The sequence below is a fragment of the Phascolarctos cinereus genome, unplaced genomic scaffold (assembly GCF_003287225.1).
Source record: "Phascolarctos cinereus isolate Bilbo 61053 unplaced genomic scaffold, phaCin_HiC Scaffold_1;HRSCAF=81, whole genome shotgun sequence".
In the NCBI taxonomy this organism is placed as follows: domain Eukaryota; kingdom Metazoa; phylum Chordata; class Mammalia; order Diprotodontia; family Phascolarctidae; genus Phascolarctos; species Phascolarctos cinereus.
In genome coordinates this window covers 109,696,613-109,713,342 of record NW_027555514.1, presented here as the reverse complement: position 1 = coordinate 109,713,342, position 16,730 = coordinate 109,696,613, and the positions used below count along the sequence as shown (strand labels likewise).

Sequence of the window (16,730 nt, the reverse complement as noted above, 5' to 3'; positions counted from 1 at the left end):
CACTCATCACAAGATGAACTCCCTACTTTTGCTACATCATGTCTATAAAGCTATGTTTTTAACAAGAGTAAACACATTCAGTGATCCAGGCAGCACTTACTGATCTAAATATCATATGCAGAGGCATGGCAATGTTGAGATTTAGAGCATAATTATTCACCACACTGACAGTGAAGAACATGGTCACCATGATGGCATAATACCTGCAACAGAAGTATAAAAGCACATCACACAGAATCTATCATTTTCAAAACACCTATTTTAGGAGATAATATTTATATTTCTGGGAAAATTGGAAGTAATGTATTTGTTACACATGTGTATAAAAGTCATTACTAATATCATCATCTGATACAATCTTTTTGGTTCTCTCATCCTCTCTGCCTCCCCCCATCTTTCCCTCTTCCAAACTTCCTTATTATTGTCAAGGGCACCACCATCCTCCCACTCACTCAGCCTTACAACCCAGATGTCATACCTGTTGCCAACTCTTGTCATCTCTGTATAGAGTTCTCTTCTCCCTTCTCCTTACTCACACAGTCATCCCCCTGCTGGTATAGGCACTCATCACTTCATTCTTACACTACTGCAAAAGTTGTTGATTGGTCTCCCTTCTTCAAATCTCTCCCCACTCTAGTCCCTCTTCTGCTCAGCTGCCAAAGTGATTTCCCTAAAGCATATGTCACCCCTCTAATCCCTTCCCAGTGATATTCTATGGCCTATAGGATGAAAGAGAATATCTTCTGTTGGGTATTTAAGTCCTTCACAACCTGTCTTCCTATCACTTCCAAGATCAAAAATAAAATCCTGGTTTTCATTCAAAGTCTAATAATCTATCGTCCCCCTTTCACCAGTTTTCTTACACTGCCCCACATGCTCCGTCACTAAATGACACTGATCTCCTTGAAGTTCCGTGAACAAAACATGTGCCTACTCAGGGATGTCGATGGCTGTCCCTCATGCATGGAATACCCTCCTTGCTCCCCTCTGCCTCCTGGATTCTTTCATGGCTATTAAAATCCCATCTTCTACAGAAAGCCTTCCCCATCTCTCCTAATTCTAGGGCTTTGTTTAGTCTGCAGATACTTTGTCTGTAGACAGTTGTTTGTGGTCTTCACCATTAGATGGTGAGCTCCTTGAGGGCAGGGACAGTCTTTTGCCTCTCTTCGGATTCCCAGCACTTAGCACAGTGACTGCTACATAGCAAGCAGTACATACTAGTGCATAGTAGGTACTTAATAAATGCTGACTGGCTTGACCGGCTTTTTCCTACCTGTCCTGTCTTTCTATATTTGACTTCTCTCCACATACTCAATGAATCAGTGACAACCGGCCTAATTATTACTGTTCCTGCACACAACATTCCATCTCTAATTGCCTTTTCACTGGCTGTTCCCCATGCAGCATGTTTTCCCCTCCTCACCTCTACCTCTTGGCTTCCTTCAACATTCAGCTGAAATCCCACCTTTTGCAAAAGGCTTTTCCCAGTCTCCCTCCACCCCACTTTTCTCTTTAAGCTGCTTTCTATTGACACTGCATAGATTTGGCATGTACAGTTTTTTGCATTTTGTGCTCCCTCCATTAGAATGAAAGCTCCTTGAGGGTAAGGAATGTATTTTTGTTTTTCTTTGTATCTCCAGAACTTAGCACAGTGCCATAGAAAAACTTAATAAATCCTTGTTTGAACCCAGGAAGACCTGGGTTTAAATCTGGCCTCAGACATTTACCAGTTCTGTGACCGACCCCAACCAAATCACTTAACTGCTGTCTGCCTCAGTTTCCTCAACTGTAAAATGGGGATAATAATAGCACCTAGCTCACAGGACTACTGTGAGAATCAAATACATTACTATTTGTAAAGCATTTAGCATAGAACTTGGCACTTAATAAATATTTGTTCCCTTTCCTTCCTTTGTTGACTATCTTTCACCAATTTTAACTCTTTTATCATGTGATTACAGAGTCAGAGTGTTAATAGCAACAAGTACAATAATGCAAAGGGTGACATTCATCAATATTTTCAAACACTTCTTTCTTCATACCAGTCAAGCCAAAATCTCCCATTGCTAGTGGTAACCTGGCAACCATGAATTTAAAGCTCCAAGTTTATACTGAGAAAAATGAGACTTTATATGCATACTTAAGACTTCTCAGAACTCTCATATAAATCTAGAAACAAAGAAATGCATTCCAATGACATATTTCTTAGTTAGAAATTTTATAATCAGGTGGAAAAAGCACTGGGAATAGAAACACATCCTAAAATATTAGATACACAGGATTATGGTAAATAAAAGCACTGAATGCTAACAACAGCAAATGAGTCAGAAAATATAACATTTTTAACAGTGCTATAAAGGTGTTTCTGCATGATGACCCTATGAGGAAAGTAGTGTAAATAGGATTGTTCCATTTTACAAATGAGAAAACTAAGGCTCACCGAGGATAAGTAACTGACTGTTCAGTGGCTCCCCAGCTTCAGGGGTGGGTGTTGGGATTCAAACCATAGTTTTCTGACACTAAATCCTTCCATTTTACTCTACTATCCTAACTATCTGGCAGGGTTGGATAAGATGTGGCCATTTCTGAAATGGCAATGCCATTCTACCTCAGGATTACAAATCTGCAGTGGCAAGCGAAATAAAAAGGAATTGTAAGACTTAACCTCCCTCTCTCCAATTAAAAAAAAAAAGATGACTACAGTATTAATAACACAAGTTCAAAAAGGATTCTTCATGAAAATTTCTATGAAATACCAAAGTTTTAACTTTCAAACTTGGATGTGATCATATTAAAAGTATCTCTCCCTCCCCCTCTGTCTCACACACACACACACACACACACACACACACACACACACACACACACACACACGAGATCTAGTGACAGCTTCCTACATAGAACACTCAGAATTAAATGCATTTCCCTTCTTTTAGTCTGTCAGTGAGAACAGTGAGCTTTCAGATAAATTGTTGCATACTTAAATGACTCTTTTCCCTTTGGGATACTTTAGTGAAGTTTTATACTTTAAAATATTACAAATTTGGACTAGTGGCTCTAGTCACTGCTCTGGAATTAAAACAAATTTCAACTTAATTTTGCTATCCATCTTTTTCAAACCAAAACCAAATAAATTCTATGTACTTTTAATTTCTGCTTTTCTTCCTCTTTAATAGGGAAGTAAGAAAAAAAAAACCAGCCTATCAAACTCCATCTGAGCATAGGTAGACTAGAATGTTTGGCTGACCCTGTACTAATTATTCACAACATATTTTACATGTACACAACAATTTCTTTAAGTTGGTGCTATGTGTTCTAAGGGAGCAGAAGGCCCACTAACTGGCAGAATATCCCAAGACTCTGTTCTGGCTCCTCTTCTCCCTAATCTATATACTGTTTCACTTGATGACCTCCTTAGTCTCTATGGGTTCAAGCATTATCTCTCTGCATGATTCCCAGATTCATGTATCTGCCCTAGTCTCTCTTCTGAGCTCCAGTCTGATATTAGCCTACTAGACATTTAGACATTTTCTAAATAACCCAAAGAAATCTTAAATTCAACATGTCCAAAAGTGAACTCACTATGTTTCCCTCCAAACCTTCCCCTCTTTTTAACAGACTTATATACTATTGAGGATATCATCATTCTTCCAGTCACCCAGCTTCAAAATCTTGATGTTGTCCTCAACTCCTTCCTCTCACTCCCTCATATCCCATCAATGGCCAAATCTTGTAGTTTTTACCTTCCCAACATTTCTCATCTATGTCACCTACTCCCACTCACAACCACTGCCCTGATTCAGGACTCATCATTTCACACGGACCACTGCAGCAGCCTTCTAATTGGCCCCTGTGCCCCAAGTTTCTTGCCACTGTAATCCCAAAGTGATTTTCCCAAAGTGTAGGTAGGAGTATCTCACTAATTAAACTCCAGGTACTCTGTAATCTCTAGGATCAAATACAAAGTCCTTTGTTTAGCATTTAAAAGCTCTTTATAACCTAGACCCTTTCTGATCTTATAAATTATTCCCCTCTATGACCTGGCTATAGTGGTCTACTTGTTATTCCTTGAACACAACAGTCCACATCAGTAACTTTGCATTGGCTAAATCCTTCATGTCTAAAACACTCTGCCTCCTCACTTATGGCTCTTAGAAATCTGAATTTCCATTAAGACAAAGATAAAATAACACCTGGTGTAGGAAGGCTCTCGTGGTCTCCCCTCCTCCCCAGTTTCTTGAATCTTCCCCACTAAGGTCGTTTTCCATTTGTATGTTATCTTATATGTATCTGTTTAACATGTTTTCTGCCCCATTAGAATGTAAGTTTCTTGGCAGGCCAGTTATGTAGTCACCATGCTTAGCCCAGGGCTGGGCACTACTAAGTATTGGCAGGTGTTTAAGAAATGCCAGCTGAATGAATGACTGAGTGATATAGAAGGAAGAGGGCTGGACCTGAAGTTAAAAGAGACTCGAACAAAACAGGTTCAAAGCCACTTTGGATACTTGCCATGAGAAAGCAATTTGTCTTTCCTAGCTTCAGTTTCTTCATATATAAACTACAGATAATATTCATACTACCTACAAGGTTGCTGTGATGCTCAGACAACATAATGTATCTGATGCTTTTCAAACCTTAAAGTGCCGTAAAAACATTAGACATTATTAAGTATTTTGTACAGTTTCAAAACTCCTGAAGTTCAGAAAAGTGGACAATTTCACAGTGTCTTTGCCACAAATCTTAAGGAGGTCTCAGACTTTTCTACCTCACATGTTTTATAAAAGCAAAGTAAGAAAATTTTAACTTCCATACCTTATTGGAATAGCAGGTCTCTTCCTTCCCAAGTTAGCTTCAAAGATAAAGCCTTCTACGGCTATAAATAAAAACTGTGCAAATGTCACGATGTTCCCACATCCTGGATGCCTCCTGAACAGTGGGTAGGAGTGAGAGGGGGGAAAAATAAGTGAATTGAGAACAAGGTCATTTATATGACACAAGATAGCTTGGTGATTCCAGGATACAGTGAATAAATTTCTATAACATACTATTTCCTTTATCTGTGTTTTCACATGCCAGTCATCCATAACTCAGAGAAAGAGTCTATGCAGACTCTTTTCTAACAAAATCCATAAAATTGGTGAGTTGGGCATCAATCTGATGAAATATATTCCTTGAATTGATAATACAAGTTCAGCCTAATAAAACTGGTTACACGTAGGCATTGGGATCCTCACATAACCAGACTCTTTTCATTCAGTAATGCCCACTTAAATGGGAAGAGAAAGAATAAGGAACAAAATCTGATCAGATCTCTACACTATTTTTATGCCAAGCCTAACCCAGAATTTCTGAGATTATTACAGAAAACAGAAATTCTCCCAGAGATATGGGGGCAAAGTAGGTGATCTTCTATAGGAAGAGCTAGGAAAGATACCCACACTGAAAAATTTCTCTGCACCATTCCTTAAAGGGGGGCCTCAAGAATTTCTGATGCCTATGTTGCTTAGGCCCCAGATACCCTTTACTCCACAGAGCTCAGCTGGCCACCAGGAGTTTACAGTGAAGACAAGTGAGCAGTGTGTGTGACTTCTTCAAGCTACAAGGTATTTTATTTTATTCTTTAAAACAGTTTTACTCATTTTAAACTTAGCTACAAGGTATTTTAAACATTTCTGTTCCCTACCCTTTCAACCTTTTATATTTCCATGATCCACATGGAATTATATTGCCACATCCCAACTCAAATCTTCCTTGGCTCTCTCTACCCCTGCTTTCAGCTGAGAATCTTACCTCATATTTTACAGAAAAAAAAAAGCCATCCACCCTCAACTCCCTCTTCTATCTCACTCACATGCCTTCTGCCACTCTTTGTTCCTTCACCCATCTCACATGAAGAGGTGGACTTACTCCTTACCAAGGCTAACCCCTCTCCTTCAAGTAATCCTATTCCATCCCATCTCCTCCGTCACACTGACCCCTCTGTCATCCCCACTCTTTCCCTCTCTACTGGCTTATTTCCTACTGCCTACAAACATGCCCATGGCTCTCTATCCTCAAAAAACCCTCCTTGACCCTTCCATTCCTGCTATCATCCTGCATCTCTTCTGCCTTTTGTAGCTAACTTTAAAAAGGGCCAAGTGCATTAGGCATCTCTCCTTTATCTCTTCTCACTCTTCTCAACCATTTACAATTTGGCTTCTAACCTTATCATTCCACCAAAACTGCTCTCTCCAATGTTACCAATGATCTCCTAGCTGCCAAATCCAAAGGCCTTTTCTCAATCATCATTCCTGGTGATCTTTCCACAGCCCCTGACACTGTTGATCACCCTCTTCTCTTTATATTTTTGGGACACCACTCTCTCCTACTTTTCCTCCTACCTATCTAACCATTCCTTCCCTGTCTCTTCTGCCGAATCTTCCTCCAGATCACACCCTCTAACCACAGGTTACCTCAGGGTTCTGAAGGGACAGTTCCCTCTATCTTACTTCCCTTGGTAACCTCATCAGCTCCCGTGGATTCAATTGCCATTTCTACGCTGATGATTCTCAAATCTACCTTTCTTGCCCCTTTCTATCCGCTGACCTCCAATTTCACATCAACAGATGCCTTTCAGACATATGAAATGGATGTCCAGTGGACATCTTAGACTCAGTATGTCCAAAACAGAACTCATTGTCTTTTCCCCAAAGCCTCCCCTCCCTCCTACCTTCCCTATCACTATAGAGAGCAACACTACACTCCCAGTTCCTCAGGGTCGCACCCTAGGAGTCATACTGGATTACAGATTACTGTCTCTCGCCCCCCAAAATCCACGCCTATCTCACTTTTGCAACCTCTCTCAAATACTGCCCCTTCTTTCCTCTCACACTGCCACCATTCTAGTACAGGCCCTCATCACCTCACACCTGGATTATTGCAATAGCCTGCTGGTAGGCCTGCTGCCTCAAATTTTTCCCCACTCGAATTCAGTCACTAAACTGATTTTGCTAAAGCTCGGTCCAATCATGTCACCTCACCCTACTCAATAACCCAGGACCAATTACAAAATGCTCTATTTAATATTCAATGCCCTTCATAACCTAGTCCCTGCCTCCTTTTCCACACTCCTTATATCTTACTCCTCAACACATACTTTTTCATCCAGCGACAACTGGCCTCCTCCTGCCTGTTACACAAACAAGACACTCGGTCTCTTGGGTCTGGGCATTTTCTCTGGCTGTTTCCCATGTCTATAATGCTCTATTAGAGAACTGGACAAGCTGAGTTGTGATTCTAAGCAAGCTTAAATTACTGCTGCAGTTGTCCTGATGCTATTTATCAGGCAGCAATCCACTACGTAAGAACTTTGTTAGAAATTACCATAAAAACACAGTTTGGGTAAAGGTATGTACCTGAGGATTAGCTTCTTTTTCATCTTTCATCCCGAAGGACCCAGAACTCCAGCTCTGGGTTACATGGACTAATTCACCTTGGGGATTCTTACAAAGCACTCTCTTTTTTGTGCTCCCACACAGGATTCCCTAGAGAACCTCAGACTTTGCTCATCTTATTCCCACATAGGTTTTCCTTGGGAACATTGGAACATAGCTTGTGCCTTGGTTTCTACATAAAAGGTATGTAAGCACTCAGAATAACTCTGTGTGTATGTACACAGGTTAGTTTTGTTTGACCTCACAGAATATACAACACAAAGGCCTTGCACTCTATCCCACAAATATTCAAGACAACTCTCCTTTCTTCCAGAATCTCACCTTCTCACAGTCTTAGCATTATGCTATGGTTGAGGAACATATGTCCAAGAGACACCTTAAACTCGTCACGTGCAAAACAGAACTCATTATCTTTTCCCCAAAAGGGAAATGTACTTGGAGTTACCTATGTGGCAATTCTTCATCCTCTAGCTGCCTCCACCTCCCCCCATAGGCCCATACTCCATACTTACAGTATTTCATACTTAGGCTCCTGTGGAAGGAAATTTTGCTCTTGAGATAACTAAGGAGTCAACTCCTTTACATAAGACCAGCATAATCCAAATAACTCATAATAGTATGGAAGGGGAGGTCCAGATTGTTCTTCCATGATAGATTTTCCCTGACTACAATCTCCTTGGTCCCAGAACTCCTAAATTTGACTCGGGAACTTAAGCACTCTCTAGAACTCTCCTCTCTCAAAAAGGCTGGGTCATGAATTTTGGCCATGCTATCACTGCCCCTAGCTGCTGCCATCTCTTGGGAGGCATGGTTCACTCCTCTCCCCAGCCTACACAATTTCCTCCCCACAAATTTCATTACCATCCCACTACTGCCTATCCATAGCTTTCACCTGTAAGGCTGAGAGGTTCTTTGAGGAGCACTACATGGATAATCAAACCTAAGGACTCAAATTCACTCCCTGCATACAGTCACATTTTCAGCTCTGGTCTTTCTCTATGTTCAATTCTGATTTGTGTAACTTTTTTTTTAAGCCATCCTAAGAGTTTGGTCCAAATCTAGAATGGACAATACTTAATTATTCCAAATAACATGATTCAATCATTCTCAGTGGTGCTCCCTATATGCAAATTCATCCTCTTATTGATGTCCATGATCATCAAAAAGAAATAATCAAAACCACAAAGCTGGTATCTTCCAAATCTTCCCAACTGAGCCATCTTCAAAATCAGAACAAAAGCCTCATCTTTTAACTTGGTTAAGTTGACCTGATCATACCTTCTACATTGCTATCTCACATTCACTGTTTTTATTCTATCTATGAACATGGTGGGTATGGCAAACATGATAAGGAGCTCAAGCAATGAACAGGAAGAGCCTGTTCTATCATCATTTCCACAAAAGAAATGGAAGAAGAGACTACTGTCCCCAGCAAGAAGCCTGCCACTGCCATTCTGAAAGGCACACTGAAGAACCTCGTCACCCCAGAAACCACTAAATCATTGCTCAGATTTTGCTATCTAACCGAGACATTCTACAGATGCACTAGGATAATATATGCAGCAAGAGGAAATGACCAGTTTTATAAGTAAAATTATATATTGATGTGATTGGATATTGTAAAATGTAATGAAAATGTGAGATTTGTATAATTCATATGCTCAAGTTAAAAGGTGGCTGGACCATGAGGGGGTGGAGACTTTTCAAAGATTTTAGTCATGTTATTTTATCAAGGAGGATCACACACACGCACACACACACACACACACACACACACACACACACACACACAGAGCCAAATAAGGGGGAAAAAGACCTAATGAATTTTAGTCTTAGTCAATGATTCGATAAACATTTCAAAAAGGACATGTGCAACCATTCAAGAATCTGAAAGGTAAGTTAGGATGTTTGCATCATGGAGAGAGAGATATACTTTGCTTTAAGCAAATATAATAAATGAAAATTAGGATTGAAAAATAAAGTTTATGCAAAAGATAAATTAAGGATGATTCTTGGCTTGATAAAATCTTACTTTATAAAATAATTTCCCTAAGATTATTTTATATATCAAGTTTCCTGAGCACATTTAATATATGATTCTGCTTACAAAAATTCTCTTTATGGAGTTTACATAGATAACATGATTCAGGTTGGGGATTAAAGTAGATGACTTCTGAGGTCCTGACTAACTTAAACATACTACAATCCTAACACCCTTTATCCTAAAAAACAAGACATTACTTGTACTTGGCATTGTTAATTTCTTTAAAAATAATTTTTAGATCTTTTGCTTTTACACAACCTACAATTCTCACTATGATCCCTCCTCTATCCTCTCCCAGAAAGCAATCCTTTATAATAAAAAGAGAAACAAAAAAGTTACACAAAACCAAGCAATATATCAAAAAAGTCTGGTATTATGTAGCATTCCATGGTCCCCCATCTCTGCAAAAAGGGTGCTGAAGTGTCTTCTCACAGCTCTCCTTTGGACATTAAAATTTCACAGCACTGCTTCTTTTGTCATTGTTCTTTCCTCTAACACTGCTGAAGTCACTGTACATATTGCTTTCCTGGTTCTATTTACTTCATTTTTCATCAGTTCATGTAAATCTTTCAGTGCTTCTCCGTAGTCATTGTATCTTACAGCACAGTGCACAATGCATTTAACCATTCTTCAATCAACAGGCATCTATTTTGTTTCCAATTCTTTGCTAGCACAAAAAAGGGCTGCTATAAATACTATGGTGAACACGGAGCCCTTCTTTGTGTCACTGACCTCCTTGGAGTATATGCCAGTAATAGAATCTCTGAGTAAAAGGAGACAGACATTTTAGTTACTTTCTTTGCATAAGAATTTGAATTCCAAATGGCATAAGGTGATATACTGATATTTAAACCATTAGAGTGGTAACCCAACTCCCTTTCCCCTACACTCCAATATTTTTTCCAGATTTTGTTCCTCAGTAAGAACTATTGACAAAAATAACAATTTTTAAAATTCATTTAAAAAATTCCCAAACAAATCTACATCGATTAGTTTCTCCAGAAAGGCACTCAAATAGATATGAAAAACTGAAAGCTCAAATATTAAGAAAATGAGGATTTGGTTAGAACTCAAATTATTATAATAGAGTAGTTTTGAGATGAAGATTTCAGAAAGTTATGGTTCTAATATTTCTTATTTTAGATTAAGAAAAAGTCCTTATCTGATTCACCCTCAATGTCCTTGGTTCTAAGTTGCCCAGGGGATTTAAATTTAAATCCCTGAGTACCACCATATCCAATTCCTGGTTAGTAGTGAAACAGAAACACAATCTAGTTGCTGCCAGAGGTATCAAAAATTTAACCTTTTTCGTGTGTGTCAGACTCCTCTGACAATCTGATGAAGGTTATGGATATCTTTACATAGCATTACAAAGAAAACCAATCATATTGAAATAAAGATGTGATTTGTTTTTTTCCTGTCCAAGTTCATAGACTCCTCAAAATCAATCCATTGACACTTCAGAAGGCCATGGACCCAAGGTTAAGAACCCCTGATCTAGACTAAGTCTCCTTCATTTTCTGTTATTACTTCCTAGGGTAGTTTTAAGGCCTACTCCAGTACCATGGCAACTGGCATAACTCATCCAACTCTCTGGCTATCTGTACCCAACATGTTCTTCAAAGCCCACGTTCAAATGTCACCTCCTCTGTGATCCACACCCATAAACCAGAAATTATCTCTCTCCTCTTGGGCTTTCTGCACTTATCTGCACTAAGCAACTATCATACAATCAATGAAATCTTGTTTTCTGATTGTTGAATATGGATATGACTTGTCTCCTAATTAGATTGTGAGCGCCTTGTTGGAGTTGTGTTTTATATCTTCTACATGCAGGATACTTCTTTTATTACTTGCTCCTATTCTCCCAACATTAGTGCGTCAAGTACTTGGGCATATGGTGGGTACTCAAATAAGTGGTGAGTTATATGACCCAAAGGTGTCCCTTTAATATAAAGAAAAGGTTTTACTCATGTTGTTTTATATAAGGGAAATACACAAAAGAAACAAACAGGAAAAAAGGAGGAAAAACTGATGAAGAATTTTAGTCACAGGCAATGATTCTACGAACATTTGTTTTTAAAATATTCATAGAAATGCTTTATGTTTATTATACAATAGTAAGAATCTGGTTCCTTGGACAAAGTACATAGTAATTTGAGGCTGGTATCATCAACACAACTAAACTGAACACCTACTCTACATACAACACTTTCCTTGACATCATGGGGTACAAAAGGAGTATGTGGTCAAGTGCCTAACCTCAAAAAAACTTATAATTTGGTTGGGAAGAATAAATCTGTTGATACAAATCCTCAGAATGGTCTACCCACCAGTTTGCTCTGAAGATGTCAGAACTATGTCAAGGTCCATATGTGTTAGGGTTTTTTTTTGTTTTTTAGGGATGTGAAGGAGTTTGGATCCAACTTGTGACTTCATGGTATACAATACTACTTGTGAGGAAACTCCCTCTAAGAATGCAAGTTGGTTTTGCTTTACTATTTAAAGAGTCTTAGTGTCCTCTCCCCCTCTGTGACTTACACTGGGTCAGAGGCACACAGGTTTCAGGAGCTCTGAAGCAGGCTCTACCCATATCATGCTGCCTCTCAAAACTTAGAGGAATAACAAAAGAAAAAAGAAGAGCCTCTTTTAAAAAAGTCTTTAAAAGAAAAAAGCCTCTTATTTATATATTTTTTTAAACGGCCAAAATAATGAAAAAATAAACTAAACAGGCCAGGTAATAGCAGTGAGGTGCAGAGTATGACAAGCCTCATGCTGAAGGACATGAGATAAGGTATGGCCAGTACTGAAGAAGGTGATCAAAGATGCTGAGTCATCTGTGGGAAGCTGGGTATCTGTAAGTTTGAGAAGACGGAAAGACTATAAGAGAAAGCTAAAAGATGAAAGGAAGTTTGTTAATAATAAAATGGGGTTTCTGAAATGAAATGAAAAAAAAAAAACAGCTACACAAGGATTCAGGAGGGGAAGTGTACTAAGATGAATGGGGATACAGGCATGGAGTGATGTGGAAGTAGGGACTTTGGCTTGCATGGACCACAGCTATTAATCAAAGGGACATGTTGGGAGTTTGCTAGTCAAGACAAGGACCAATTGGCTGGAGCTCCCATTCTCCTCAAGTGTCCTAGAAGGACAGAAGATAATGTCACTCTGCTAGGCTGGATGAGATACAGAAATATATCACATACATTATATTTATTGCTAGCTATATTGAATCAGAGCCCTACTCTAATGTGTCACTCCTGTTGGAGTATGGAGAAGAAACTGGGTTAAGACATACACATGAAAGCTCTGGCAACCTTGACAAGCTAGAAACTCTTCATGTAGAAACCTAATAATTGCATGCTTGTTGTGAGGATAAGCCCAGCCAAGTCTAGAGAGACCTATTAACTAGTTACCAGGTGACAAATTTTTTAAGCTTCTGCAACTCATGAAAAGTATCAATTAAACTGCAGCATATTAAAGGACTGGCAATGACTTGATATCTCTAAGCAAATCTCTGCTATTTCAGTTGCTCTTCTCAAAAATAGAGAGAAGCCATTGAAGTGTAAACTCTTTGGATGTTCTTCAACAGCACTGGAGCTTCAAAAGACTTGAGAGATTAATATCCTTACTTCACAAATGAGAAAAGTCCCAAAGAGGTCAAATGACTTATCCTAGCCAGAATGAGATCCGATCCTAACTTTCCTGGCATCCAGTCCAAGGCTCTTACTACAACACATGGCTCCCACTTACAGAAACTCAACATTAAAAAAAAAATTCAGAATTACATAGAGATAAAATTTGAGCATGCTAATTCACTTTATAAAAGATGCCAGCATAAGAGAAAACAGTGTGGTCGATAGAAAGCCTCTCTGGGCAAATCACTTAATCTCTCAGGACAATCAGGAAACTTTCCAAAACCTTAAATTGCAAATCATATGCAATGGTCATGGGCACCAAGTGTCCAACAAACAGCCTAAAACACAGTCAGAACAAGATTAAAATGTAAATATTTAATAAAATAAATAGCTGATTGGTTCTTGTACTTCATCCTTAAAGAGGACCAAAATGACATCACTATGTTGGAGTCACAGTGCGGTGTGTCTGCAGCTGATCAGGATCAACATGAGCTCAGAAGGCTTTACCACAGGTTGGAAACTAATAGTCCACATGGACATTTGGAGGGCAGATGTCACTAAGTTTGCACAGGTTCTTTTGAGCTATTGCAATTCTGCTTTGCTCACAGAAAACAGAGCCTTCTTTTAAGCAGGCTTGCCATGCTGGGCATCCATTGCCACAAAATAAATCGGAACACAATGAAACATAGATGATGTTAACCTTTGGTTTTCTAAGTCAATATTCTGCCTGCAGGGATCCTAATGTAACATTCAGTGACCTCTATTCTATTTGAGTTTGACACCTCTGTCCTACAACAATAAAATCGGAGATCTGGACAAAAATAAAAAGGAGCCACCTTGGTACATGTAAATTCATTTGACTTATAAAATTAAGTTTATGTAACAGCCTTTCAAGAACCTATCAAATGCACCCAAAATATACTCTAAGATTCTGGAGCTGGTTGCATAGTCTAATATTACACAGTCCTTGCTAGGATTTAATCCTAACTAACAGCATACTCAGGACTGATTCTCCTCACATCTACAGATTCTCCCTCCCATGGCTGATAAGACTATACTGGCCTTTTTGCTAACTTATATTTTGATCTCCCTTTCAGGTTAAGAGACCAATATTTTTCTTACAAAGGCCCCTAAACACCTATCCTACACTTTGCTCATAACTAGCTTACAGAGAGTTAGAACAAAGCGAAAATTCCACTGAATTTACTTAGGGTAGACCACTTATTTCAGTATGACCCTATCAAAGCAGCAGGACAGCCAAAGGAATTTCTAGGATGAACAAGGAAAAGTACTAAAATCTTTGAACGATATATTCTCAAGAGGCAGCCGTGCAGGGCCACGGACTACTGGGAAACAGGCTAACTATCATTCTGAAAATCTGTCCACAGGCTTCACTGCCAAAAGGGTCCACCATACACACAAAGGCTAAATATTCCTGGATTAGATGATCCCCTAACATCCAAATACAAGGGATCAAAGACTGGAACTGTAGTCAAAGATAAAGGACTAGACTTGTGCCTTCTTTGAGATAGGAGCTCTTGGGAAATTCCCTCTAACTTAGAGAGCTGCCTAGATAGAGCACTGAAAAGTTAAGTGATTTGCCCAGTGTCCCAAAGTCACAGCAGGACTTGAACCCAGGTCTTTTTGGCTACCAAGCAGACTTCAATCCATTCCCTCATGTTTCCTCCCCCAGTCAAAGAAACAGTATTCAAGTCTCTGCTCTAATACCCCACCTTCCTACCTTTCCATTCTTATAGTGATTAGCCTCCACACACTATATGACCCAACTTCCTTGGCCTACTTGCTATGCCTCCAACAGGGCATTCTGATCTCCCACCTCCATGTCTTTGCACTGGCTGTCTCTTATAACTGGAATATCCTCCCTAATCTCCACATTTTGGCTTACCTGGCTTCCTTGAAGATTCAGCTCAAATTTACTTGGTGTATATAGTTAATGTATGTACATAAGTTATTTGCATGCTGCCTCTCCCATTAAAACATAAACTCTTTAAGGTACGGTTCCTGATTTTTGCCTTTCTTTGAATTGTGAGTAGCACAACGTCAGGTACTTGAACAGAGAAAGTTCTTAATAAATGCTTACTGACTGACTCATTATCTATGACCTAGAATTTATTATCTAAAGTCTCTGGGTCTCAGTTTTCATATCTGGTAAAAATGAAGGCTGCCTCTGAGGTCCCTTCCAGCTCTAAAATACTGAGTCTATAGTCTTAAGGGTTTCTCCCCCTCTGTGAAATGAAGTTGGTCAAGCTAGGCAGTGTAGTGGATAGGGTGCTACTCGTGGTCTGCCTCAGTGGTCCTGGGTAGGTCTCTTAATTTCTCTCAGCCTCAGTTTCCTCATTTGTGTTAATTAAAAAAGGACCTACTTCACCAAGTAGTGAGAATCAAATGAGAGGAATCAATGCTAAAAGGCTTTGCAAACCTCAGAGCCCTATGTAAATGCCTACGGTGGTGGTGGTGGTGGTGGTGGTGGTGATAGCCTCCAGGGGATGTTTCGAGGGAGGCAAATAACAGGTAACAGTGGAAAGGCTCCTACACCATTAGCCTCCCTTACTCTCCCCATCTCCTTCCCCTGGGCCCCCCCCTTCCCCTGGCTCTCCCTTCTTCCCTCCTCTCCTCGGCTCCTCCCCCTCCCCCCGTCTCTTCCCCTCTCATCTGGCTCCCTCCCGGGGGCCACTTCCCCTCTTGCTCCCTCCTCCCCTTCTCCCGGTCCCCCGCCCCCTCCGAGCCCGGCGCTGGGCCACCCCAGACTAACGTCCGGCTGGGGGCGCGCGCCTCCCCTCTCCGGGGAGCCCGGGCCGCGCCCATCCGCCTCGGGTGAGGTCACTTACCTGGCCAGGAGCTCCAGGAAGATCACGTTACTGCAACAGCCTGCGAACACCAGGCCGACAGCGCAGGCCTGGTGCATGGTGGCTCCGGGGTGGAACTGGGGGCGGCCGGAGCGGGCTGCCTAAGCCGCTGTCCCTGGGCGCCGGGCTGCTCCGTCCACCTCAGCCAAGAGCATCTCCTCCGGGGGCTCTGGGGGCTCCAGAGGCAGGGCCGGCTTCCCACTCCTCCCGAGGAGCTGTAGTTTCCAGGCTACCCCGTGCCCATTCAAAAGAGGGGGCTCTTCGGCAGGGGCGGGACTACAGCTCCCAGAATGCCGAGCGCCCTCACGTGGACAGAGGCCGCCGGGGCCTGTGAGCCTCCGTGAGAACTGCGCTTGCTGGGATTTGAAGGCCCATTGCTGTCACTATTGGGGCTTTTCAGGCGGAAGATTGACCAGTGCTCCCTGATTGGACGCTCTGTTGATTGCTAAGAGAAATCAGCTACAAAACTGACCATTTGAAGGAGCTGTTGTTGCAACTGAGTCGCTCACGTCAACAAGCATTTATTAAGCGCCTACTGTGTGCCAGCCTTGTCCCGTCTGCCCTGGGCTAAGTTCAGAGTCAAACTGGCAGTTTTTCCAGGAATTTACTAATAGTTCCCATTCATTCTTGCTTAAAAACAGCCCTGTGTGGTGATAGGTAAATTAAAATGTCATTCCTCATCTTACAGATAAGCAAACTAAAATTTGAAAAAGAATATTCCCTGCCAAAGGTCACACAACTACTTGTC

General features: G+C 40.7%; 1 protein-coding gene across 2 annotated transcripts in view; it reads right to left on the bottom strand.

The window, feature by feature from the left end:
- The window catches only part of SLC35B4 (solute carrier family 35 member B4), a 33,278-nt gene extending 16,995 nt beyond the window's left edge, over positions 1-16,283 (bottom strand). Inside the window, exons 1-3 of one of the 2 annotated variants that reach the window (XM_021002346.2) lie at positions 15,965-16,283; positions 4,813-4,926; positions 101-203 (exon numbers count right to left, since the gene is read on the bottom strand). In XM_021002346.2, the coding sequence (XP_020858005.1) occupies positions 101-203; positions 4,813-4,926; positions 15,965-16,041 (294 nt within the window). In that variant the 5' untranslated portion in view covers positions 16,042-16,283. The remainder of the gene's footprint in view (positions 1-100; positions 204-4,812; positions 4,927-15,964) is intronic. The other variant, XM_021002347.2, reaches the window with a different exon arrangement.
- Between the last annotated feature and the right edge of the window lie 447 nt (positions 16,284-16,730).